We start from the raw sequence: 25,598 nt of genomic DNA on the forward strand, positions 1-25,598 counted from the left end.
AAGATAGAGAAGGTCATTTAGCATCTCGGAGATTATCTTCTTTGGTACTCCACCTTCTGAAGACTGGAGATCCTGGTGGCCCCGAAACATGCTTTCACCAACCTCTTCTCAAAATATAGTAAAAAACGTGGGCATCCATATTGACAACTCTTTATCCATGAAACATCAAATCCAAGTGGTGGTAGGCATCTGTTTTGGCCTACTACGAGCTTTGAGTACATTTCTACCTCCTCTGTCTACTGCCATTAGGAAAACAGTAGTCAAGGCCTTAATTACCTCTAGGTTGGATTACGGAAATGTGCAATACTTTGGTTTGCCTGAGTATCTTTTAAACCACCTGCAGATGTTTCTAAATGTAGCAGCAAGATTAGTCCTTAATCTGAACCCCAGGACTCATATGTCCCCACATCTCAGAGCTCTTCACTGGTTGCCAGTGAGAAAAAGGATCACGTTCAAGGCTCTGGTCCTGACACACAAAGCTCTACAAGGCAATGGTGCCAGCTACATCAGGAAGCGAATACTTCACTACACCCACTCTAGAACTTTGAGGTCTTCATTCAACCATCTGGATACCATACCTAGTATCCGCCGGGTCAGAACTGGAGGTAGATCCTTCATGTTTCTGGGAGCCCAAACTTGGAACCAACTTCTGGTGGACCTCAGAGCCACTGTGGAATTGTTAGTTTGCAGGAAGCAATTAACAACATGGCTGTTCTGCAAGTGTGTTCTGGGTGGTAGTAGAGAGTTACTTGTCAGTGCCAAAACACTCTGCTGAGTAGCTGTACGCTTTATAAATGGGCGTTCATTTATTCATTCATTCATCTCGGATCTTCATATATGTGTTTGCAGAGTTGACCAGTTGGCATTTCTCCAGCCTGTTATGTTTAGTGCTAGATACCTGATGGAGTGTGTCACCCACCTGAATGTCGGGTGGGATTCTAGGTCTACTTTCTGTTGTTGGGGGATCATTACTTTCAGCACCTTAGATTTTTGTTTTAGTTTTGCACCTTAATACTTTTACGAAGTGGACCAGTTCCTTACTTTGTCAGGGTTAGTTCCATGGCCTCTGTTACATGGCCCACTTTATGCTCTTCCCAGGAAAAAGGGATTCCCTCGACCCTAGCCTGCTTTCTCATTCTTATAGACCAAAGTTTCATATCTAAGGCAAATAGCAGAGGCAAAAGTGGGCAGGCTTCCCTCTGCATTGATATTACCTCCAATCATTTACTCAAATAGTTGTCGTTGGGCACCTAAACCCTGTCATGATCCACCACAGATCCTCACAGTATCCTGCTATGCACCACTTTCAGGTAGCCCCAGTTCACATAATGAATTGCTTTTTCTGCATCTAAAGACAGCAGAATAACTGGGCTGTGGTCCATCCCGTTGACTTTTTCTAGTAAGTAGCCTAATCTCCAAATGTTATCGCTCTTCTGTTGCTGTCTAACAAAGCCCTCTTGCTCTGGGTCGATACGACCTTGCTAATAAGTTGTCTTTCCTAGAGACCAGGATTTTAGTGAATATTTTGGCACCTGTATTTAAGAGTTCTATTGGTCTTATGGAGTGCATTCTTGTAGGCATTTGCCTTCTTGAATGTCTGCCTCACACATCCTTGCTCTGAGGACTGATGTTCAACTGAATGGTTGAAAAAGCTACAATTAGCTTGCTGAGCTACAGGAAAACATTTTATAGAGAGGCATTGGAAAGCCATCATGCCATGGGGTCTTGTTGTGTGTTGTTTCCCAGTCCTCATTTTCCCATGTTTGAATGGGTTCTAATAAGGATTTCTTGCCTCCCATTGATTGAGTTGGACTGGAACAGTCATCTATTTAGTCTTCCATATCATAATAGTAATCCAGACACAAGTGTACAAGGTTCGAAAGACTTCCCTATTTACCACTTTCCTGTATTGCCCTTGTTTGTTTTATATTGTTATTTTATATTAGCCATGTGGGCCTTCTCCCGTTGGCAGCCCAATATCCAAGAAAAAAACAAATGGGTATCCCCTGCCTACATATGACCCTTTACTTATAACCGGTACCCCTCTAGTAGTGGCATTCTTCATCATTAGTCCCTAAAAACTAGGTTGGGCTCAATCATATTTCAGTTAGCTCTTTTGACATTCTTGTTACCAGTGTGCCTAACAAGATTAAAAAAAATACCTCAAACCTTTCCCTTTTGGGTTTGGTTAAAAACCCTCAGGCATGGGGAAGGATAGTATAGTTCACTGATTCTAACAAGAGTTGGAGAACCATAATATCCTTGCCTCCTTCTTGCGGCTGAAGATTAGTGCTTCACTGGAGTGAAGATTCAAACCAGATGGTGGAACCTGAAATAAGAACACTTGTTTAATTCAAATGTTTATGACTTCGAATGGAAATCGGAAACTTTTTGGACTGACCATCTCTGGCTTCCATCCATTACAATTAATTTGTGTATCTGCAGCTGTTTGACGCAGTCCCTGTTTTTACTCAAAAATTACCCTACGGAACGACTTGCGGTAATTCGATCTGCCTGTCCGCGCTTCTGTTTTCAGTCCTGAGGAAGATCCGCTGTGACGCTTGTTGAATCGCGCATACCCATGGGTCGAAAGTCTACGCTTTTTTGTTTAGTTCGTGTCCATTAGTCTCCTCACCCTAATATCAGAAAAAGGAATTTGTTATGGGAACTGTGAGAATTTATGAGAACAACTGTAAAGAGACAGACCCGCAGTAGTTTATATGATGTACATATGCCTGTAACCTCTATATTTCACTTACAACGCCACCTTTCCACTTCATGTCACTTGACTCACAAAAGTCACGCTATTTATTTCTAAAGTTTTATATAGCGCAAACATGTTCCTGAGGAATATCGGAGCGCTTTACAATAGGATGGAAGGAAGGACATAAATACAATGTCGACATCAGGTAGGAATAGAAAACAAGGATGATCACGTAATTACAGGACCATTTAATCAAGGAAAGTAGTACATAAACCTGGTATATAGCTGATTACGAAGGGAGACATGTGGTAGAGGAGAGCAGTATCAAATGGTTGTACAACGGTTGTAGAATCAATGACTTCGAGCAGGTGAACCTAGTACAGTTAAGGTAAGAATTTATTCATTAAGAATCTTTTGGCTTCCAGTTTGAAAGCAGTCGTTGAGGAGATTCTGCGTACTTCCGGTGGAAGAAAGTTCCATATCTCTGGGGCAGCGCCGGAGAAGGCTCGGTGGCAATTTTTTAATGAATTCGAGGTTCGTAGGGCAACCATTTAAGAGATTTTAGGACTTGGGATATGTGCTCATTTCGTTTGGTGCCTGTAACCAGTCGAGCCGTAGAGTTCAGTGATGCCCTTAGTAGAGCCAGGGTGTATTTGGGAAGGCCACAGAGCGTAGCGCTGCCATAGTCTACCCTCGGCAAGACAAGCGCTTGGACCACCTGCTTCAAATCAAATTTAGGAAGGAATGGTTGTTTTATGTTTTTGAATTCGTATATGTGACGGCCATATACTAAAGGAGTAAATAATACATATGAACAAATGAATAAGTATCTTTGGTGTGTTCCATTTGATGCCTAAGTAGTATTTTCCTAATTTCTTTTCTTTTGTGTTGTATCATTTATTGAAGGTTCTGAGGGACACAGGATTACCCCATTATCTTTAATGGTCCTTCTAACAAGAGTCAGAGGCCCATAATATCCTTATCCCCTTCTGACTGAAGTAGGGAGAGTGTATCATTTGTCCTGTTAATTTAAGGTCTCTCTCCCTCAGTGAGAGTAAGGCCATGGTTGAGCCCGACTTCAGGTTTGTTGGTTTAGAAGCTCAATATTCTAGCCAGTAGAGGTCCAAACTTGTTCCTTTATCTTAACAGTATTGTCTGGATTGCTGTACACTCTCAGCAGGCCTCTGGCCATTCATTCCTAGGCACCTCTCTGTGCTCACAACAGTTTCTGTTTGTCTGCCACCTTGAGTTCTTTTAACGAGAACTGTTGCTTTAAAAGCGTCTCTGGTTGTGGATTGTGATGTTTCTCTTAGTTGGATATTTTGGAATAATTCTTTGACCTCTTTCGCCGGCAATGCTTTTTGGACTGGGTCTCTAAAGTCATTTATTTGGAGCGTCCACTGTCTTTTCCCAGGACATCCTTCTCCATTGCTCCAGGTTATCTCAACATGTGCATGTTATGGGTATATTGGATTTGCATGCCTCTGAGAGAAACATCAGAAGTGAGTGAGACACCAGGACAAATGTGGAGTGTGCATGAGAGTGAAATGATAAATCCTTTATACCTGGATGTAGGTACCTCCAAGCGTACACTATAACCATATCAGTTATCCTCTTCTTTAATTTGCCTGATATTGCTTCTGTGACATTAAGGGTCTGTTGGGGCCTGTCTAACTCTGGGTCCCACACTAGATTGTAATTCCCTTCACCCCACTACAATGGTGCCATCCATGTCCAAGAGCATGTTCTGTAGTCTAGTTAGTAAGAATAAGTCTTGTGCCATATTTGTTGCATTCAGGTTTAATGAAATATAAGCCTTACCTTGCAATGCGAGTTGCACCTTAATGAAATGTCCATCTCTGTCCTTTTTTACCTCCATCTCTCTATGATATGTTTGTATAGGATAGCCACTCCGCCAGTTTACGTGAAAGCTTACTCCAACAAATGGATTGGGTATTGTTTCTGTCTTGTGTAAAATTGGTCTCAGTAATGACATACCTCTTTTTGTATTGTCACCCCCAACTTTTTGGTCTGATGCTGCTGGTTTTCCGACTCTAAAAGTGCACTGAGGCCTGCTAGCCAGACCTCCGTGCCTGTGCCTTAACCTGTCAGTGTGTCTGTTTGATTGGCTTATACCCAGTTGGTATAATCTGACTTACTTACTACATAAGTCCCTAGTATATGGTACCCAAAGCCGGTAAATTAGAGGGTTACCCCAGAGACTGCATCACTGGTTGTGCCACAGATAAGACATGGCTCCTAGTCTGCCATTGCGGTTTGGAATGGCAGTTCTAATCTTCTAACTCAAATTTGCCATTTAAAGTAATGGCATTGCGAAGACCTCCCTTCTTATTAATATATGTAAGTTTCCCCAAAGGTAGGATAGTGAACCCTAAGGCACAGTGCTATATATTAAAAAGTGGATCTGATAGAGACTTCTAGCCGCAGATTCCTTACCTTTGAATTTCCCAGGCATCAGACTGGACCCAGAAGGTTTTTCATGAGCAGTTCTTCTGCGTGCCGGTAGGTGGTGTCGATCGGCTTCACATGCGTTGTTTGTGCCGGAATGTCCACTGCACTTATATCAATGCCACCTAGGTACACTGACATCATTTCTTTTCTTTCCTCCCCAGCCAGCACTGATCCGGAGAAGAGCTACCCCCACAGTTATTTTTTTACTGTATTTTTTCAAAGTTCTGACAAGAGATTGTTCAGGTTTTTTCTCCTGGTGTGGTAGGATATGTCATCCAGGAAGACAGTTTTTAAACCCTGTGGAGCCTGTCGCCGGCTGATGTCTGTGACGGACCCGTACCTCATCTATTTGTGGTGTCTCGACCACGACACAAAGTTGTACTCAGATTGTTGGGCCATGAACCCGAAGGCTTTGAGGAAGCGGTCCCTGAAGCTCATGGTGGCCAGGCATGTGACTCAGCGAAAATTGAGGTCATGGTCGAGGGGAAGGTCCCGGGATGAATATTGGGACCCGAAGTCATCATCATCCCACTCCAAGCCCTCCAAACATTCAGGTAAGAGGCACAAGAAGAAGAGCAAGGAGTCGAAGTGGTCTTTGACTTCTCCTCATCCGCAAGCCAACACGACAAGGGAGCATTGGCATTCGAGGCCTGGTTGCTCGGAGCCTGAGCCGACTCAGAGTTTGCGTGACTTTTCGGGAGCTGGAGCGATCCCCGCCCAACTCAAAAAAGTTTTATGAAGCCATGTACCTTATCTTTGGGAAGCCCGACCCTTCGATGTGCCTTTGGGCCCCTTGGGGTTGAAGGGGGCCCCATCTGCTTCCTCGCTGGCAGCTCCGTAGAGCCCCCAGGGATCCATTCTTGGATCCGAACCGGCGCTGGTTGTCCCATCTCAAGCTTGCCTGGATCCTGTCCTGATGGCAACGCTCCTGGCGTCGCCAACGTTGCCATCCCCATTGTGATCCCCAACTCCGACACAGAACTGGATGGATGTCGCCCGATGCCCCCAGGACCTTTGTTTCCTTACACATACAAGCACGGTGGCGGGGTATGTATTGCTGCACCAACTACCAGTATTTGCTCAAGATGTAATCACAACAGTATCATTATTTCCAAATACAGTTGTAAACAAAAATGCCCACCTCTCGAAACCAGCCACCAACTATGGTCTCGAATACAAACTATGAGTACACAAAATGAGAGGGGCATTAATGTAATAACAACACTCATGGGGTTTAATCCCAAAAACACATAGAGAATGCGATGACAGAAATAAATATTCTCTCTTTAGATAGTATGGTTGATCCTTTTATTCTTTGATTAATGCATAACAGCGCGTTTCACCCTTGCAGGCTTCTTCAGGGCGTCTAGGCGGTCCACAAAGCGAATAAGGGTTTCCACAGGGTATTAGCCCAAATAGTTGGACGATTTCCTTAGTCACAGGATCTGAAAACGAGTATTGTGTGCTATCCGTGTGCTTTACTTGATAAATTGGTGTGACAGGATTTCTCACGATGGCTGCTTAATAGGCCTGTGGCCTAGCGCGTCACATGCGCCCTGGTTCTCGACTTGAATCAGCGTGAACCGTGTACACGGATAGCACAGAATACTCGTTTTCAGATCCTGTGACTAAGGAAATCGCCAAGTATTTGGGCTAATACCTGTGGAAACTCTATTCGTTTTGTGGACCGCCTGTACGCCCTGAAGAAGCCCGCAAGAGTGAAACGCATTGGCTGTTATGCATTACTCAAAGAATAAAAGGTTCAACCATACTATCTAAAGAGAGATTATTTATTTCTGTCATCACATTCTCTGTGTGTTTTTGGGATTAAACCCCATGAGTGTTATTACATCAATGCCTCACTCATTTTGTGTATTCAGAGCCTGAGACCTATTCCCATCGGCTAGTATGTTTACTCCCCCTACTGTGTCTACGGAGGAGGGAGCTTCATATGCAATGGTAGTGAGAAGGGTGACTGAGGTCCTTTACCTTCAGTTGCCTTTGGGGGCAGTCAAGAACAAAATCTTGCAGAGGTGCTCCTACCGGGAGTCTCCTCATCCAAATCCTTACTCCCATTCAATGATGCCCTCACTCCTGTTCAATGATGCCCTCACTGACATCCTATTAGGGACATGGTCCAAACCCAGCACAGGGGCTTATGTGAATAGGTCGATCACCTGCTGCCATCGCCCTGTTCCAGGGGACCTAAACTTCCTCACCCAACTCCCCCTACACCTAAGAGCTTTGTGGTCCAAGCCTTCGCTTCCCAGGGCGCATTCCCTATCGCTCATCCAGACAGGGAATCCAACAGTCTGGACTCTTTGGGGAAGAAAATGCACACTTTGCATCTCGGTGCTTGGAGAGTAAACGTAGATAGTGACCTCCTTTGACTTGTACCCTGTGGCCATTTATGTTATCTTGACGGCGAGGCTTCCCTCCACAAAATCAGTGCATGACAGTTGTTGGGGGAAGATGGTAGATTAGTGCAGCACCTGACAAATTGATGCATTACTGACAATATTGTCTGAAGTTTCATTGTTTGCTCTGACACTAGCCCAGCAATGACTTGTTTTGGGCATGATCAAGGGCTCTTTCTGCGGGTTATAGGATCAGCCTTCATTATTCAAATTGCTTGCTGTGGTGAGGTTTTTGAAAGGTTTGCAACATTTGTTTCCACCAAACTCCTTTGTGATGCCAGAGTGGGACCTGAACTTAGTCCTCACATTCTAGACGTGCACACCTTTTAATCAGTTGCATAGTCATCCCTTGAGACTTCTGACCTTAAAACTGTCATTCTCATCACCATATCGTTGGCTAAACATGTAAGCATACTTCAAACTCTGTGTCAATCCTCCTTACAGCACTTACTTCCCTGATAAGTTAGTTCTGAGGAACCAAGCTTCATTTATACAGAAAATAGTCCTTCTTTTTCATGTCAGCCTGGCTATCACCCTTCCGGCCTTCTTTACTCCACTTATCCCCCTCAGGAGGAAGAAAGACTTCATCGTCCCGACCTTAAAAGAGCATTACATTTCTACATCAATTGTACCCAGGAACACTGAGTGGACAATAAACTTTGTTTTGGGATTTTTCAGAGCAAAGAAGGGTACAGCAGTGCAAAAACGCACCACCTCTCGATGGATTGTTCTCTGCTTAAAGATCTGCAATACTCACAAAGAAGTAGCCCCCAGAACGCCTGCGACTAATTCCACCAGGGCAAAAACTGCTACAACTGCATTAGCATGTGGAACGCATGTCAGGCAGCTACGTGGGTGTCAATACACATGTTCCTGAAGCATTACTGCCTTGACAGTCAGGTTTGGCAAAGGGGTATTTTGCCTGCTAGGTTTGCAGGACTTTTTTGTAAAAGACAATTCACAGACCCACCACCTTGGGAGGTACTGCTATGGTATATATTTACAAGGTAAGTAATCTGTGGTTAGACTTATCTACCAGAAGAATGAGTTACTTTCCTTTGGTAACATTCTTTCTCATGGATACTCTAACCACAGATTTCTCACCTATGCACCTTCCTCCTCGTTCTGTGAACTGTAGTCTTTTTCTATCCTAAAAGGTCCCAGTTCAGAGATCTGCATACTAGTTAATACAATTCTGATGGGCTCTGCAATTGATGGTGCGGTCAGCTTTGAAAGCAACTGACCTCAGCATGCATTGGTGGTGCTTTAAGGTGGCTTTGCTTGTCCCTTTCAGAGCGAAACAAAACTGGCGGGGAGCCGCACAACACCACCTAGCGGTACACAGGAGAACTGCTCCAGAAGTTTCAGAATCCAGTCTGACTTCTGGGGCTTATTCTCAAGGTGAGGTATCTGCGGTTATATAGAGTATCCACCTGAAAGATTGTTGCCGAAAGTAAGTAACCTGTTCTTTACTGCATCACAGTTGTTTCTGCTTCATGACTGGTAGGCTCCTTTCCTTCTCTGTCCACACCACTCACCAGCTCACTCATGTGGGCCTCAGTGCAGTCAGTAGTGATCTTCTCAAGACGGTGCTCACATCCCACCTACACTGCTAGGATCTGTTGCATCAGTTCACTTTTTTTGCTCTCCCAAGGTCCTACAGTGCCATCGGATTTGCTCCTCCTGTTTGTGGCTTGGACCTCTCCTACTCCTGTTGGTTAGTTCATTGCTGACTACTTGGGGACATCCCACACCGAAGCACATATAGGACTTCACTGCTTCAGTCTCAAGTCGGCTCATGTACATAGGTGTCCACTCTAGCTGAAAGAAACAGGTTAGTGTTAGATTCCTTACCTTAGAATATCCCCAGGCGTCAGTCTGGATCCAGAAACGTTTGCGTAGCAGTACCCCTGCGCGTCGCTAGGCGTCGTCTGCGGCTCCGCGTCCGTAGTTGGCGCCGGGATGACGTCGCCAGAGTACTTAGACGCCACCCTCGCACGCTGACGTCAGTTCTTCTTTTTTCCGCACCAGCAAGCGCCGATCCGGAAAAAGTGGTACCCTTTAGTCATTTTTTTATTAAACTTTTTCGATCCTTTTTTATCTGTTTTTCGAGTCGAACGACTCCATCGGTGCCGATAGGGATGCCCGGGTTCAAACCCTGTGCCGACTGCAACCGACTGATGTCGGTTACCGATCCCCATCGCCGGTGCTTGTATTGCTTAGGTGCCAACCACGATGACAAGTCGTGCACCGACTGCCGGGCCTTGACGTCAAAAGCTAGGCGGGAGCGGTCCCATAAGCGCCTCGAGCTCCGGTAGTCGGCCCCGTGCCGCTCGAGGTCCCGGTCCAGGAGGAGGTCGAGGGACCGGTCGCGGGGCTGGAGTCATCACAGCTCGGCGAGTCGCCACCACTCATCGGGCTCCAAGTCCTCAGATAAGAGGCACAAGAAGTCGAAGAAGCGATACCGCTCTTCTGTCTCCCCCTGACGCTCGCGCAACGCGGGCGTTTGGGCGACATCGCCCACGTGGCTCTGCCGGAGCCGCAGGCATCGCGGCCTGCTCCATACCTGCCGGTCCCTGGGTAGAACGCGACGTCGGAGGAGATCGATGCCTTCCTCACGGCCATGAGGTCGCTCACTCCTCCGTCGGGTTCCGCAGCGCCTTCGGGCCCCGCGATCCCAACTGGAGCCCAAGCGGGCCAGGTGCCCCGGCGCCGTCGGCAACTTCGGTCCCTACACCGCAGGGCCCGGCCAGATGCGGGTCGCCACTGGTCGACCTAACGATCCCTCCGCCGGCGTCGACTCCTAGGGTGTCGCCCCCAACGCCATCTCCGGACGATGTCGTCCCAGATCCTCCCCTCGATCCGGTTCCGGCGCCGGAACGGCGTCGCATTAGACGCCGAGAGAAGTGCCTTACTTCTATGATCCGGCCCCATCATTTGAACCTGAGTACCAGGAGATTTAGGACGAGGCGGATTGGGAGGGGTCTGAGGACCCTCTGGCACGGGAGTTCCAGTCTTTTCAGGACTGGGCAGGTGAACTAGGGGAAGCCAGTGGTTTGGACACTTCGCCCAACACTGGATTTGTCTCCCCTCCTAGCGCGGCTACGGAGGAGGGGGCTGCCTACAGTGTGGTGTTGACGAGGGCAGCCAAGGCCTTGTCTCTTGAGCTTCCCGTCGCGGCTGTGAGGACTAACCACCTCACTGAGTTCCTCAAACCGCAGGCAAGCTCTTCAGAGCCTCTACTGCCGTTCAATGAGGCCTTAACTGACGTTCTGTTGGGCACTTGGTCCAGGCCCGCTACAGGTCCCCCTGTAGATAGGAACGTGGCCAGACGCCACCGCCCAGCCCCGGGCGACCCTTGTTTCCTGTCCACCCACCCCACCCCCGAGAGCCTGGTTATCCAGGCCTCCAATTCCCAGACCGCATTCCCGACAGCTCCCCCTGATCGGGAATCCAAAAGGTATGAAAAATATGGTAGAAAGATGTTCTCCTCACTTAGTTTGGGGTTGCGGTCGGTCAAGACCGTTTGCCTTTTGGGCCGTTATACCCACTCTCTGTGGGACACGGTCGCGGACGTGCTGCCACAATGCCCGGAGGAGGCCCGGGTTAAACTCACCCAAGCCCTTGGGGAGGGGCGAGAGGCGGCACGGTATTCTATTCGATGTGGGCTGGATACCACGGACTCGCTAGGCAGGGCGATTGCAATGACGGTGGCAGTTCGCCGCCATGCCTGGCTGAGGTCTGCCAATTTTTCGGCCGATGTCCAGAACACCCTTATGGAAATGCCGTTTGATGGCCATCGCCTCTTTGGCGACAAGGCAGACAGTGCGCTTGAGCGCTTTAAGGACTCCAGGGCTACGGCAAAGTCCTTGGGCCTTTCGCGCCAGCAATCTGCTTCCTTTCGTGGCCAAGGAAGGGGCACCCCCACACGTCCTGCCAGCCACGGGCCACAGACTAACATCCAGCGTGGTGGGGGACGTGGTAACCGCCATGGCGGTGCCAGGGGACAACCGCGAGGCCAGTCCACATCCACCCCCGCAGCATCAGCCTCAAAACCCTCCTAGTCCGAGCTTTCAGGCCCATTTAACGCCAGTGGGGGGCAGGGTTCACCATCACCTCCTCCACTGGCGCAACATCACATCGGACAGGTGGGTGCTGCAAATCTTCCGAAGGGGCTAATCCCTCCCCTTCAAGGCGACCCCTCCAGCCATGCCACCACAATACCACCGCGTGTCGGGGAATCACTTGCAACTTCTGCAAGAGGAAGTTAGGGCCCTCCTGGCCAAGGGGGCCATCGAGTGCATTCCTGGGCCAGAAGTAGGGTGTGGTTGTTACTCCCACTACTTTCTGGTTCCCAAGAAGGGCAAAGGGGGCCTACGTCCTATCTTGGACCTGCGGAACGTCAACGGCTTCCTCCGGAAGGAGAAGTTCAAGATGCTGACTCTGGCTCAGGTCTTGGCTGCCCTAGACCCGGGAGACTGGATGGTAGCGTTGGACTTGCAGGACGCTTATTTCACATCCTGACGGCCCACGGGCGCTACCTGCGGTTCACGGTATGCCACAAGCACTTTGTTTACCGTGCTCCCCTTCGGCCTTACCAGCCCACCCCGGGTGTTCACGAAAGTGATGGCGGTGGTCGCAGCTCATCTGCGCAGATTAGGGGTGTCAGTCTTCCCCTATCTCGACGACTGGTTGTTGAAGATGGGCTCGCCCCAGACAGTCGTCAGCCACCTCCAGACTACGGCCGTCCTCCTGCACCTGCTGGGGTTCTCCATCAATGTGCCGAAGTCACACCTGTGCCCCTCTCAAAAGCTCCTTTTCATCGGAGCGGTTCTAGACTCGGCGCAGTTTTGGGTTTATCCTCCCGAACAGCGGGTTCGGGATATTCAGGCTCTGATTTCGATCTTTCAACCTTTATCCCGGGTCTCGGTCAGGTTGACGCTGCGGCTTCTGGGGCTGATGGCCTCCTGCATCCTTCTGGTGCATCACGCCAGGTGGCAGATGCGGGCTCTGCAGTGGGACCTGAAGTTTCAGTGGGCCCAGCATCAGGGCAACTTGTCCGACCATGTCTTGATCTCGGAGAGCACTGCAAGACAGTTGCAGTGGTGGCTCAAGGACCGCGATTGGGTCAGCGGCAGATCCTCTCCCTTCCCCAACCGGAGCACGTAGTTGTGACGGACGCGTCCCTCCTGGGCTGGGGGGGCCACATGGGAGAGGAGGAGATCAGAGGCCTCTGGTCTCCGGCGGTGTCTTGGCTCCACATCAACTTTCTGGAGCTGCGGGCGATCCGACTTGCACTGAAAGCATTCCTCCCCTCTGTCCGGGGGAGTGTGGTGCAGGTGTTCACAGACAACACCACCTCCATGTGGTACTCCAACAAACAGGGCGGGGTGGGGCCGTGGACCCTATGCCAGTAGGCTCTGCGTCTCTGGCAATGGCTGGAACATCAGGGCGTGACCCTGGTGGTTCAACACCTGGCAGGTTCCCTGAACGCCAGGGCAGACGAACTCAGCCGTTGGTGCATGATGGATCATAAATGGCGTCTGAACTCGGACGTGGCGCAAGGTCTCTTTCAGCAGTGGGGAGAGCCTTGGTTAGATCTATTCGCCACAGAAGAGAATGCGCAATGTCATCAGTTATGCGCGTTGGAATTTCCAAGGCGGCACTCGCTCGGAGATGCTTTTCGTCGCGAGTGGAGCTGTGGTCTATTGTACGCCTTTCCGCCTATACCACTTCTGTCCAGAGTGCTGAAGAAGATCATGCGCGATCGGGCCCAAGTCATCCTTGTGGCTCTGGACTGGGCACGAAGATACTGGTATCCCAAGCTACTCAGCATGTCAGTCGATCCCCGATTCGTTTGCCTCTTCAGGAGGACCTTCTGTCGCAGCAGCAGGGGATGGTCCTCCACCCGAACCTGTCCAGCCTCCACCTCCATGCGTGGAGATTGAGCGGCGACAGTTGAGGCCATTTGACTTGCCTCCTGAAGTCTGCGATGTGATTCTGGCAGCCAGGTGTCCCTCCACAAAATTGGTATACGCCTGCAGGTGGAACACATTTGTGGCATGGTGCACAGCAAAGGCTGTGGATCCACTCTCTGCCCCCCTTTCTGAGGTTCTCCTCTTTCTACTTTCTCTTGCCCAGCAGGGCTCTGCTCTTGGCACTCTTAAGGGCTACCTCTCTGCCATTTCTGCCTTCTTAAGGCTCCCTGATCAGCCCTCTCTTTTTAAGTCCCCAGTTGTAAATAGGTTCTTGAAGGGCATCACTCATATGTTTCCCTCTATTCCTTTCGTGATGCCTCAGTGGGACTTGAATCTTGTTCTGACTTATCTGATGTGCGCTCCCTTGGAGCCACTTAATAACTGTCCTCTTCGGCTTCTCACACTTAAGACTGCATTCCTGGTTGCCATCACCTCTGCCAGGAGAGTGAGTGAGCTCCAGGCTCTTTCTTCTAAACCTCCTTTCCTTTCTGTCCATCCTGACAAAGTTGTCTTACGGACACATCCCTCTTTCCTGCCCAAGGTCGTCACAGCCTTCCACATCGGGCAGTCCATCACCTTGCCCACCTTCTTTCCGCCTCCGCATCCCTCAAAAGAGGAAGAGAGGCTCCACTGTCTGGACCCAAAACGTGTGCTCTCATACTGTCTGGATCGCACACGCCAGTTCCGGGTGGATGACCAACTCTTTGTTGGTTACGTGGGCGCTAAGAAGGGATGGGCGGTGCACAAACGGACCATTTCTCTATGGGTAGTTTTGTGCATCAAGGCTTGTTATTCACTGGCTTAAAAGGAGCCTCCACTCGGGCCACGGCAGCTACTACTGCGCTGGGTAGGGGAGACCCCTTGCAGGACATCTGTCAGGTAGCTACGTGGGCCTCGCTGCACAAGTTCGCAAGACACTACTGCCTGGACAGCCAAGTCCGGAGAGATGGCTTTTTCGGACGTTCCGTTCTCCAGGACTTTCTGGTGTGATTATTGGTTCGCAGACCCACCACCGGGGTTGGTATTGCTGGGGTATCTATTCTAAGGTAAGGAATCTAATACTAACCTGTTTCTTTCAGATGCACAAATTACTTACCTTCGGTAACGATATATCTGTAAGAAACAGTAGTTAGTATTAGATTCCTTACCGCCCCACCCATCCTCCCCATTCTGCGAACCGATATCTAGGGTTAAGGTATATCCCTTTCAGGGTCCTAGTTTCATGGCACCAGTGTTGGTTTTTATCATGGCTCTGCGTTTCTGGCGTGGAAAAGCTGTGTATAAGAACTGACGTCCGCGCGTGAGGGCGGCGTCTAAGTACTCCGGCGACGTCATCCCGGCGTCAACGACGCCGACGACAGACGCGGTGTTGCAGACAACGCCTAGCGATGTGCAGGGGTACTGGTACACAAAAGTTTCTGGATCCAGACTGACGCCTGGGGATATTCTAAGATAAGGAATCTAATACGAACTACTGTTTCTTACAGATATACCGTTACCGAAGGTAAGTAACTTGTGCACTAGCGATTTTCTTTTGTCACTTTAGGTTAGCAGGACACCTCACCCAGATGACTTCATGCTCCCCCACTGCTTTGCACTGGGGTAGGCTCTTGGTCCGCCTGGTGCTACTCCAACAACTTAAAGTAGGTCAGATGGAAGTGGAGGTTGAGGGCTTAACAACCTACTCCCTGCTTAGTTCAAATAGAAGTCTTAGTGTGTCATTTTTTAGCACTTATATTTAAAGCAGTATCCTTGAGAAGACTCAGGTACAGGCGGGGTACCTATGAGCAGCAGTTGTTTGTAGATTCTTGGGGCTGTAGAGTTCGCCATAGTGATCAGCTCTTATAAGTTTAGTTATGTTTTCTAACCACCCTCCTTGCCCCCAACAATGATGTTCAAGTCTTCATAATTGGATTTTTGTAGACATTCAAGTTTCAATCATTCCAAATTGTCTGTTTGGGAATTTTCGGCATAGAGAGCATTAATGTACCTTCAAGCAAATACGTGCTTATTTAGAAGGAAATTCACTTTACTGAAAACTGCGCATATGTCAGTCAACAGATGAATGTACATGCACTCAACTTCTTCTACAGGCCATCACAGCTCAGATTTGTACCTCATGTTGTGTGTAGTGCAGTCCCTTGCAGAGCTCTGCTATCCAATTACAAGTTAGGTTTTCTATAATTTACTTCAGATTTTCAAAGTGAAGTACGGTTTTTGCTGTGTTGCTTCAGGAGTTTTGGTCAAAGGAAGTGCTTTTTGTGACCAGAGTTTGAGTGTTTCCTCACTGAGACCCCATGAAGAAGAAGCGAAGTGGCCTCGAAACGCGTCGGGACATGGAAATAATGACTGGAGTATGTGCATTCGGGCCCCGCAGACTCGGCTAGGGGTTCTAGGCCTTCGATCCCAGCAGCTCCGGCCCCAGCGCCACAGGACCCCCAAGGATCCAGGCCAGGATCCGCGTTGGCGCCAATCGACCTTACAATACCTCCTCTGGCGTCAAATCCACTGATTACCCCTCCGACGCCAGTTAGATCCCCAGCTGGCGTCAACCTCGGCCTCCATCCTGACCTGATCACGGAGCTGGACCGACGCCAGATCAGACGCCGACCAGTATTTTTATACCACTGTTCTGTCCTGGCGTTCCCTATCGCGCTGAGTGGCAGCCAGAGGAGGGTGAGGAGGACTGGGAGGGGTCTGTTGAGCCTTTACCTGACCAGTTAAGTGAATCGAACTGGAGAGAAGAGTTGGGTGATGCCAGTGGTCTGGACACCTCACCAGACCTTGGTATACCTTCTCCCCCTACTGTGGCTGCGGAGGAGGGAGCCTCATACGCAGTGGTGTTGTGTAGGACTGCTGAGGCCTTCAACCTTGATCTTCCTACGGTGGCGGTCAGGGCCAACCTCCTGACCGAGGTGCTTCAACCGGCAGTGGCCTCTTCGGAGCCCCTGCTGCCGTTCAATGAGACCCTTACTTACATCCTTCTGGGCACCTGGCCCAAGCCCAGCAGAAGGGCTCCTGTTGATAGGCTGATTGCCTGACACCACCGCCCGGCCCCGAGCGACCCAATTTTCCTCTCCCAACATCCTACCCATGAGAGCTTGGTGGTCCAAACCTCTACTTCTAAGGGCGCATTCCCTACTGCTCCCCAGATAGGGAATCCAAGAAGCTGGATCATCTTGGGAAGAAGATGTTTTCTTCCTCCCCCTTGGGACTGCGGTCGGTGAACACCGCATGTCTTTTGAGCTGTTATACCCACTCTGTGTGGGACATGGTTGCGCAGGTGCTGCCACAGTGTCCGGAGGAGGCCCGGGCCACTCTCTCCCATGCAGTCGCTGAGGGCAGAGATGCAGCAAAGTTAGATGTGGGCTGGGCACTGCCGACTCGCTAGGGCAGAACAATTTCAACTTTGGTAGCCCTACGACGCTACGCCTGGCTGAGGTCTACTGGCTTTTCGGGCGATGTCCAATCAACTTTTTCGGACAATCCCTGTGATGGCCATCGCTTGTTTGGCGACAAAGCGGACAACGCGCTCCCGCGCTGTAAAGATGCTATGGCTACGGCCAGATCCTTGGGCCTCGCTACCACTTCTCGCACAGTGCAGTCTGCTTTTCGCCCCTTTCGTGGCTATGGAAGGGGTGCCCCACCACTTTCTGCCCAGAGCCACAGGCCTGCGCAAACTGTTCAGCCTCTGCAAAGCCAGGGACGTGGGACCCAGCGTCGTGGGTCAAGAGGCCAGCGGGCGGGACAGTCCACCAGGGCCCCCTCTGCAGTAGCCTCCAACCCTCCAGAGCCACCAGTTCCCAGTGGGTGGCAGGGTTCGCCATCACCTCCCCCACTGGCATTACATCACATCGGAGAGGTGGGTTTTGCAGATAGCCCGAAGGGGCTACTCCCTCCCCTTCGAGACTATCCTCCCATCCATGCCACCTACATTCCATCGCATGTTGGAGGATCACTTGGCCCTTCTCCATCAGGAAGTCACAGCTCTCTTGGCCAAGGGAGCCATTGATCGCATCCCTGTGCCAGCAGTAGGTTGTAGTTGCTACTCCTATTACTTTCTGGTACCCAAGAAGGACAAAGGCCTGCGTCCTATCTTAGATCTCAGGGACGTCAACCGGAAGATGTTGAAGATGTTGAAATTGGCTCAGGTTCTGTCTGCTCTCGACCATGGAGACTGGATGGTAGCGTTGGACTTGCAGGACTCCTATTTCCACATCCCTGTCCTGCCGGCCCATAGACTTTACCTGCAGTTCACAGTAGGCCACGAGCATTTTCAGTTTACCGTGCTTCCCTTTGACCTTACCAGCACCCCTCCGGTGTTCACGAAAGTGATGGCGGTGGTCGCAGCTCATCTGCGCAGATCAGGGGTTCAAGTCTTCCCATATCTCGACGACTGGCTGTTGAAGGCGGGCTCGCGCCAGGCTGTTGTCTCCCACCTCCTGACTACGGCGGACCTCCTGCATTCGCTGGGGTTTACTATCATACCTGATTCCCTCTCAGAAGCTCCATCTAATTGGAGTGGTTCTGGATACAATGCAGTTTTGGGCTTATCCTCCCAAAAAGCGAGTCTGGGATATTCGGGCTATGATTCCGATCTTTCTGCTTTTATCCCGGGTTTGGTCAGAATGACCCTGAGGCTGCTGGGCCTCATGGCCTCCTGCATACTGCTGGTGTATCATGCCAGGTGGCAGACAGAAGTTCTGGTACTTTCCCCAGCCTCCTCTCCCTGGTCAAGTCTTTTCTGGCATCAAGAGTTTGGCACTACTCCAACGCCAGTGCCAGTGGTGAAAAGCCTGGGCATTAAACTGGACTCCGGCTTGACTATGAAGACTCAGGTGTTAGCTGTTGTGGGAAGCTGCATCGGGCTGTTGCGCCAACTCCGGAAACTATCGATTTTGTTGTCCTCCACCACTATGCAGTCGGTGGTGACTGCTCTAATACTATCTCGTTTGGATTACGGCAATGCAGTTTACATCCGTCTGCCTGGCACTGTCCTGAGGAAGCTCCAGGTGGTGATGAATGACGCTGCCAGGTTGATATTCAAACTGCCTCGTAGAGTACATGCCACTCCCTTGCTGCGTCAACTGCATTGGTTGCCTATTAAACAAAGGATCAGTTTCAAGGGTTTGTGTATCGCACAAAATCCCTGTTTGGTGCAGCACCTAAATACATCAAGGACCGTCTGAAGCCTTATGTACCGGCCCGCCAGCTCCGTTCATCACAGGGTAGTCTCCTTGCCTGCCCTCGTGTCAGCATGGCGACTTTTGGCGGCAGAGCCTTTTCAGTTTGTGTCCCCCAGATGTGGAATAAGCTACCTGACGACATGCGCAAGGAAGACATACTGTTTCCATTTAGGAAAAGGCTCAAGACAATGCTGTTTTTAGAGGCATTTGATTAGGTCTATTAGGTTCTTTGTTAGGCTTCAGTGGCACTATGGAATGTGGACGGCCGCTCTATGGCACAGCGCTTAGAGACCTTTGGTGATTAGCGCTCTACAAATGTAATTAAATAAATAAAATAAAATATGCGGGCTCTGCAGTGGGACCTGAAGCATCAGAGCAATCTTTCCGATTGCGTCCAGATCTCGGTGGGCACTGCACTCCAATTTCAGTGGTGGCTAACGAGCCAGGATTGGGTCAACAGCAGATCCCTCTCCCTTCCCCAACCAGAGTTCACATTGGTGACAGATGCATCACTCCCAGGATGGGGCGGCCACATGGGAGAGCTGGAGATCAGAGGCCCCTGGTTTCCAGCGGTATCCGGGCTCCACATCAACCTTCTGGAGCTTCTGGCGATTTGTTTTGTACTGAAGGCATTCCTTCCCTCTGTCCGGGGAAGAGTGGTGCAGGTGTTCACGGACAACAACACCGTCATGTGGTACGGCAACAAACAGGGCTAGGTGGGTTCGTGAACCCTATGTCAAGAGTCTCTCCGCCTTTGGACATTGCTGGAACATCAGGGCATATCTCTGGTGGTTCAACACTTGGCAGGTTCTCTGAACGCCAATGCAGACAAACTCAGCCGCAGGTTCATGAAAGATCACGAATGGCGTCTTCACTCTTAGGAGGTGAAAGGTCTCTTTCAGCAGTGGGGAGAGCCTTGGTTAGATCTATTCGCCACCGAAGAGAATGTGCAATGTCAGCAGCTCTGCGCATTGGGATTTCCATGGCCTCACTCGCTCGGCGACGCTTTTCGTCGCAAGTGGAGTTGCGGTCTTCTATACGCCTTTCCGCCTTTACCTCTTCTGCCCAGAGTGCTGAAGAAGATCAAGCGCGACCGTGCCCAAGTCATTCTTGTGGCTCTGGATTGGGCACGAAGAGTCTGGTATCCCGAGCTCTTGCCCATGACCATCGATCCTCTGATCAGACTGCCTCTTCGGGTGGATCTTCTGTTGCAGCAACAGGGGACAGTCCCCCACCCGAACCTGTCCAGCCTCCTCCTCCTTCCGTGGAGATTGAGCGGCAACAGTTGACAGCTTTCGACCGTCCTCCCAAAATCTGTAATGTTATCTCGGCAGCCAGGCGTCCCTCCACTAAAACGTTATACGCCTGTAGATGGAACAAATTTGTGGCATGGTGCACAGCAAAGGCTGTGGATCCCCTTTCTGCTCCTCTTTCTGAGGTTCTGTTGTTCCTCATCTCTCTGGCCCAGCAGGCTCTGGGCACCCTTAAGGAATATCTATCGCCCAGCCTTTCTTTGGCTTTCTGATCAGCCTTCTCTTTTCAAGTCCCCTATTGTACATAGATTTCTTATGGGCATTACTCACCTTTTTCCTCCTATTGCTTTCGTAATGCCCTAGAGGGACTTGAATCTGGTCTCGACTTACCTTATCTGCGCTCCTTTCGAGCCACTACATAATTGCCCTCTAAGACTCTTGACTTTAAAAACTGCTTTTCTGGTTGTCATCACCTGTGCTCACAGGGTGAGTGAGCTCCAGGCTCTGTATTCTAAGCCTCCTTTCCTTGCTGTTCATCCGGACAAGGTTGTCCTTCAAACTCGACCTTCTTTTCTCCCCAAAGTGGTTACCTCTTTCCAGATTGGACAGACCATTTCTTTGTCCACCTTCTTCCCACTCCCTCACCTTCAAAGGAGGAATAGAGGCTCCACCGTTTGGATCCATAGCGTGCGCTTTCTTTCTATCTGGATCGCACAAAACAATTCCGGGTGGATGACCGGCTCTTTGTTGTCTATGTGGGCGCCAAGAAAGGTCAGGTCGTGCAAAAACGGACCATCTATCTGTGGGTCTGCATCAAAATTTGTTATTCCTTGGCAAAGAAGGAAACTCCGGTGGGACTGCGCGCCCATTCCACCAGGGCGACAGCAGCCTCTACTGCTTTGGGACGTGGAGGCCCCCTCAGTGACATCTGCCAGGCAGCCACATGGGCATGCCTGCACACATTCACAAAACACTACTGCCTGAACAGCCAAGTCCGGAGAGCCGGCTTCTTTGGCTGTTCAGTTCTCCAGGACTTTCTGGTGTGAACTTAGTTCTCAGACCCACCTCTGGGGTTGGTATTGCTGGGGTATCTATTCTAAGGTAAGGAATCAATAACAAATAGTCTCTTACAGATGAACAAGTTACTTACCTTGAGTAACAACACATATATTAGTTATAGATTCCTTACTGCCCCACCCATCCTCCACGTTCTGCGAAATTACTTCTAGGGTAAGGGACTCCCTTTCAGGGTCCCAGTTTTGTGCACCAGTGGTCAGTGTCATGCATGGTTCTGCGCTTCTGGCGTGGAATGTCTTGTAAAGAACTGACGTCAGCACACGAGGGTGGTGTCTGAGTAGATACCGCAATGTCATCCCTGCAATCACGACGCCAATGAAGAAAGCGGAGTCGACAAACGCCACCTACCGACGCGCAGGGGTAATGCAACGAAAATATGTCTCCGCATCTAGTCTGACGCTTGGGGGTAATTCTAAGGTAAGGAATCTATAACTAATATATGTCTCTTACAGATATATCATTACAGAAGGTAAGTAACTTGTTCATCTGGAGATAAACTCACAAGTGATTTTAAGTATATTTACAGTTCGTTGGTGGAATGAAGCATATCAGCCACAATAGAAAAGGTGAATTTTTCTGCTCGCTGAAGTTTACCAAGTTGGTGCTAGAGGCAGTCCTTCTCTTAGATTTTCCTCTAGAAAACAATGCCACCTACAGTGGTGCTATGGATCAGACTGGACAAGGCAGAAATGATTATTACCTTGGAGTGAGTAAGACAAATTCAATACAACAATCTATTGCAAATTAATGTATATCCTTGTTAAAGAGGAACTTCAAGAGAGAATCTATTATCTGTACAGAATGACACGGTTCTACTTCTAAACCTCTGAATGCTCAGCTTTTAGGTCTAACAGTTTAGAGGAGAAGATTTGCTGCTTACCCTTTACCAAAGGATATCATAGAGGCTATTGAAAAAGCCAGAATATCCTCTAATTTTAAATGTACAGAATATTTTCATCTGATAACCACAAAAGCAGTAATTTGTGTCAAACAATGATATCATTGATAGCTTTATAGTTGGATTAGAATTACAGTCTTTGACATACATTTTTTCCGTATATTAATTCTTCTAACATTGCAAAACGGGGGGTCGTTACTTCTGATAGTAGAAGATCCTCTATGATAAACGTTTATGCAGTAATATAGAAAACAGTAATATCAAATGACTCAAGGTTCCCCTTTAAACAGAAATCAATGTGCTCATGCAGTGTGCTTTATCATTTGATCAAGAATAACAATTGGATTGGTCAAGGGATTCTTGGCTGGAAGCTCTTCTGGTTTCAGATTGCCACATCATGTATCATATTTTAGAGTCTCATTATTTAAAATCTTAACAGATCTGTACCCACCAAAGCTGCTTGGAATTTGAACAAGGGTTTGCCCATTTACAGCAGAGCCCCATTTAGCCTAGCCAGTCCTGGCTACTAGCTATGTAAACAATAACACCAATTCTTTAAAAGCCTTGACAATGGCAAGGAGAGTGTCAGAGTTACAGGTATTGTCAATTAGGCTACCATATGCTATCTATTTGTTCAGGCAAGGTGGTTCTTGGAGTGCGCCTGTAGTTTCTCCATAAAGTCATATTGCCTTTTCATGTGAGCTAAGGAAATCACTACGTAGAATCGTTCCTCCTCTGTACCCTTCAAAGTACACAGAAAGGTCACACCCGCTAGAAACGGCAAGGGTGTTTGGTATTTACAAATATAGTACAAATGTTTTTTGAGTTGATGATAAACTTTTCACGGATTTCATCTCTGCAAAGAATGGAAAAGGTTGTGCAAATTATGGTATTTTAAGCAGGGGTATGATTTTCATCAAAAGTTATTATGCTCTTGCTCATAATCAACCCCCTGAAGGTACTAGACCCCACTTCATCAGAGGAAAAGCAGCTATGTCCGCATTGTCCAGTATTGTTCCAATCATATACCTGTTAGACAGCAACCTGGTCATCACTCCACACACTTACCAAACGTTAATCTCTAGGTTCAAACAGGGTTCATAAAGCCCATTCTGTGAGGATGGATATTTTCTAGTCTGATGTGCACTCTTGAGAATGTTCAGATCCACCTCCTGGCATGGGATTGCTGTGGGAGTCTTTCAGTGACTAGGAATCTGCAGGAAGAAGTATCCATTAGATGACCATTTTACCTACCTTCATCAATGCTTTTTCTATAGGATACTTTATTTTCCTGTGAAATCCCCATCACCCTTCCAATTCACAGCTTATGGGGAAGCAATGTAATAATTGTCGATTGTCTTTGTACTTGTAACTTTATTATTATCTCCATCTTTTCTACTTGGAATGGGGCACTTATGGGCAGCTATGCAGAACTGGCATCACTACCATGAGTATCATATTTATAGAACTGTAACGTCACTTCCTATGAGTGTTTTCTCTGCATTCAAACCATTATCAACTAAATAGTCAGGCTATTATCCTTTTTCTAGCTGTAACACATGCATAATTGTCTATGATTTATAAAGCCGACCCAAAGCCAACCAAGAAGTACCTGAACTTTTGGCTGTGGAGAGGGCTAGTATGATAGGACAATACTTCTATCTTCTAATGTATGTGAATTTCTGTGTTGTCCTTTTAAAAGTATGATCATTCTTGCACTCTGTCTTGGGGCATGCTTCTTCTTCTGTCCATTGTCGTCCTGGTCATTCTTTTCATAGTTATTGTTCTGCTCTTTATTTTGCAGGTGGGGAAACTTATTGAGCTCCTGGCAGGCAAAGCTGGTGTTCTCGATGGCAGATTTCACTATGGAACAGCCTTTGGAGGGAGTAAAGTTAAGGATGTGTGTGAAGACCTCATTCGGTATGGCTACAACTACTTGGGAAAGGACTACGTAACATCTGGCATCACTGGGTAGGGATCTGATTTACAGACTTACTAGTGTTCCATTTATTTGTGTCAAGCCTTTTTATTTTTTTTAGTTGGGCAAGTATGTAAAGTTTGAAACATATAGAACCATCTGTTGAATCGCCACCATATGGATATACATTTTATAGACATCACTGACTTTCTCCCACTAGTGATTTATACAGCTGATATTAAAAAAAAAAAAACCTTGAACACTTTAAATTGAAATTATAGACATGGAGGTTTCCAAAAATTCTCTGTGAGTTCCTTGGACTAGGTGGATGCCATAGCTCGCGTCATATATATCCTTCTGTTCTGCCATCCTATGCCCTCTTCCAACATGAATGCTTTTTTGCAAAGCACACAGGTGTTGATTGTGAGCAGTTAAACCATTCTCTTTCCAAGAACTCGATTCATGCTTCTTACACGCTCGAAACATTCAGCTACAGAAACAGTAAAGGCACCCGGCCTTCTTGTCATCTTGTACACTTGCTTTATAAAGATTTCTGTGCAAGGACAAGATAATAATGGTGTTGTTGATCCAGGTACCTCATACTCCCTTAATGTTAGTCTTGTGTCTATGTCAACAGCTGGTTAAGGCACTGCTACACAGGTGTCCTCACAATCGAAGGAGCAGGGTGGCACTATTAGTTCAGTGGTTCCATTGGATTAAACATCAGTGCAAAGGGTTGTCGCCAAATACATTACAATGGCCACATCTGCAGTCACATCTTTTCTTACTGCAGCATCAGCGCTTTAAGGCAGATTTTCGTTTTTGGTAGTCTGCCAATGTAAGTAAATGCCTCTCATTGTATAGTCACCCCCAAGTTTTTGGACTGATACTAATGGTTTTTTGTCTCCGACAGTGCACCGAGGCCTGCTAACCAGACACCAGTGCCTGTGCCATAACCTTAACGTGTGTTTGTTTGAAAGCCTTATACCCAATGGCCCGTACGTTAGAGAGTCACCCAGGGACTGCAGCACTGATTGTGCTACCCGTGTTTGTGTGACAAAGGTAAAACATGGCTCCGAGTCTGCCATTGCAGACTGGAAGGGCAAGTTTTAACTTCTAACTCGACTTTGCTATTTAAAGTGATGGCAAAGCCAGTTCCCCCTATTTAGGTCGAAGCTAGAGTCAGCACGCAAGCGCTGCTGTAGTTCAGTATGTGAGGGAAGCCCCACACATATTTTTCATTGGCTTGTGTCTTTGCCCTTCGTAAATGCTGCCTTCGGATTGGTTCATAGGCTTGTTAGTCCCTCCTTATGACGGCCATGTCATCATTTGTATCCTCTATGCACTGTTGCGAATCCTAATTGGAAATAGTAAACACAATTCAAGAAACATGTCCCATAATCTCGTGAAAAAAAATCAACAACTCAAAAATTGTATTCTTTTGGTTCAATGCTTTTTTTACTAGAATATTTTAGTCCATCAGAACATTATTATAAGTCATAACATTCCATAAACATAGTTACTAAAATGCTTTTCTAGAAATCCATTTTCTTTTTCAAAAAGAAGCCCATGCCCAATGCATTTCGGGCCACACGGCCCTTCATCAGGGGCTGTACCTGCAAAACATAAAAAAATGTACGTATTCACTACATTGAAAAACCTTCAACGTCATAGGTTTACAGTTTATAACCTCGC

General features: G+C 48.3%; 1 protein-coding gene across 1 annotated transcript in view; it reads left to right on the plus strand.

The window, feature by feature from the left end:
* Positions 1-25,598, plus strand: part of POLR3B (RNA polymerase III subunit B) — a 943,591-nt gene that overhangs the window by 833,422 nt on the left and 84,571 nt on the right. Inside the window, exon 25 of the mRNA XM_078673925.1 lies at positions 23,790-23,956. Within this exon, the coding sequence (XP_078530051.1) occupies positions 23,790-23,956 (167 nt within the window). The remainder of the gene's footprint in view (positions 1-23,789; positions 23,957-25,598) is intronic.

This window comes from Lissotriton helveticus, chromosome 1_1 (assembly GCF_964261635.1).
Source record: "Lissotriton helveticus chromosome 1_1, aLisHel1.1, whole genome shotgun sequence".
Lineage (NCBI taxonomy): Eukaryota > Metazoa > Chordata > Amphibia > Caudata > Salamandridae > Lissotriton > Lissotriton helveticus.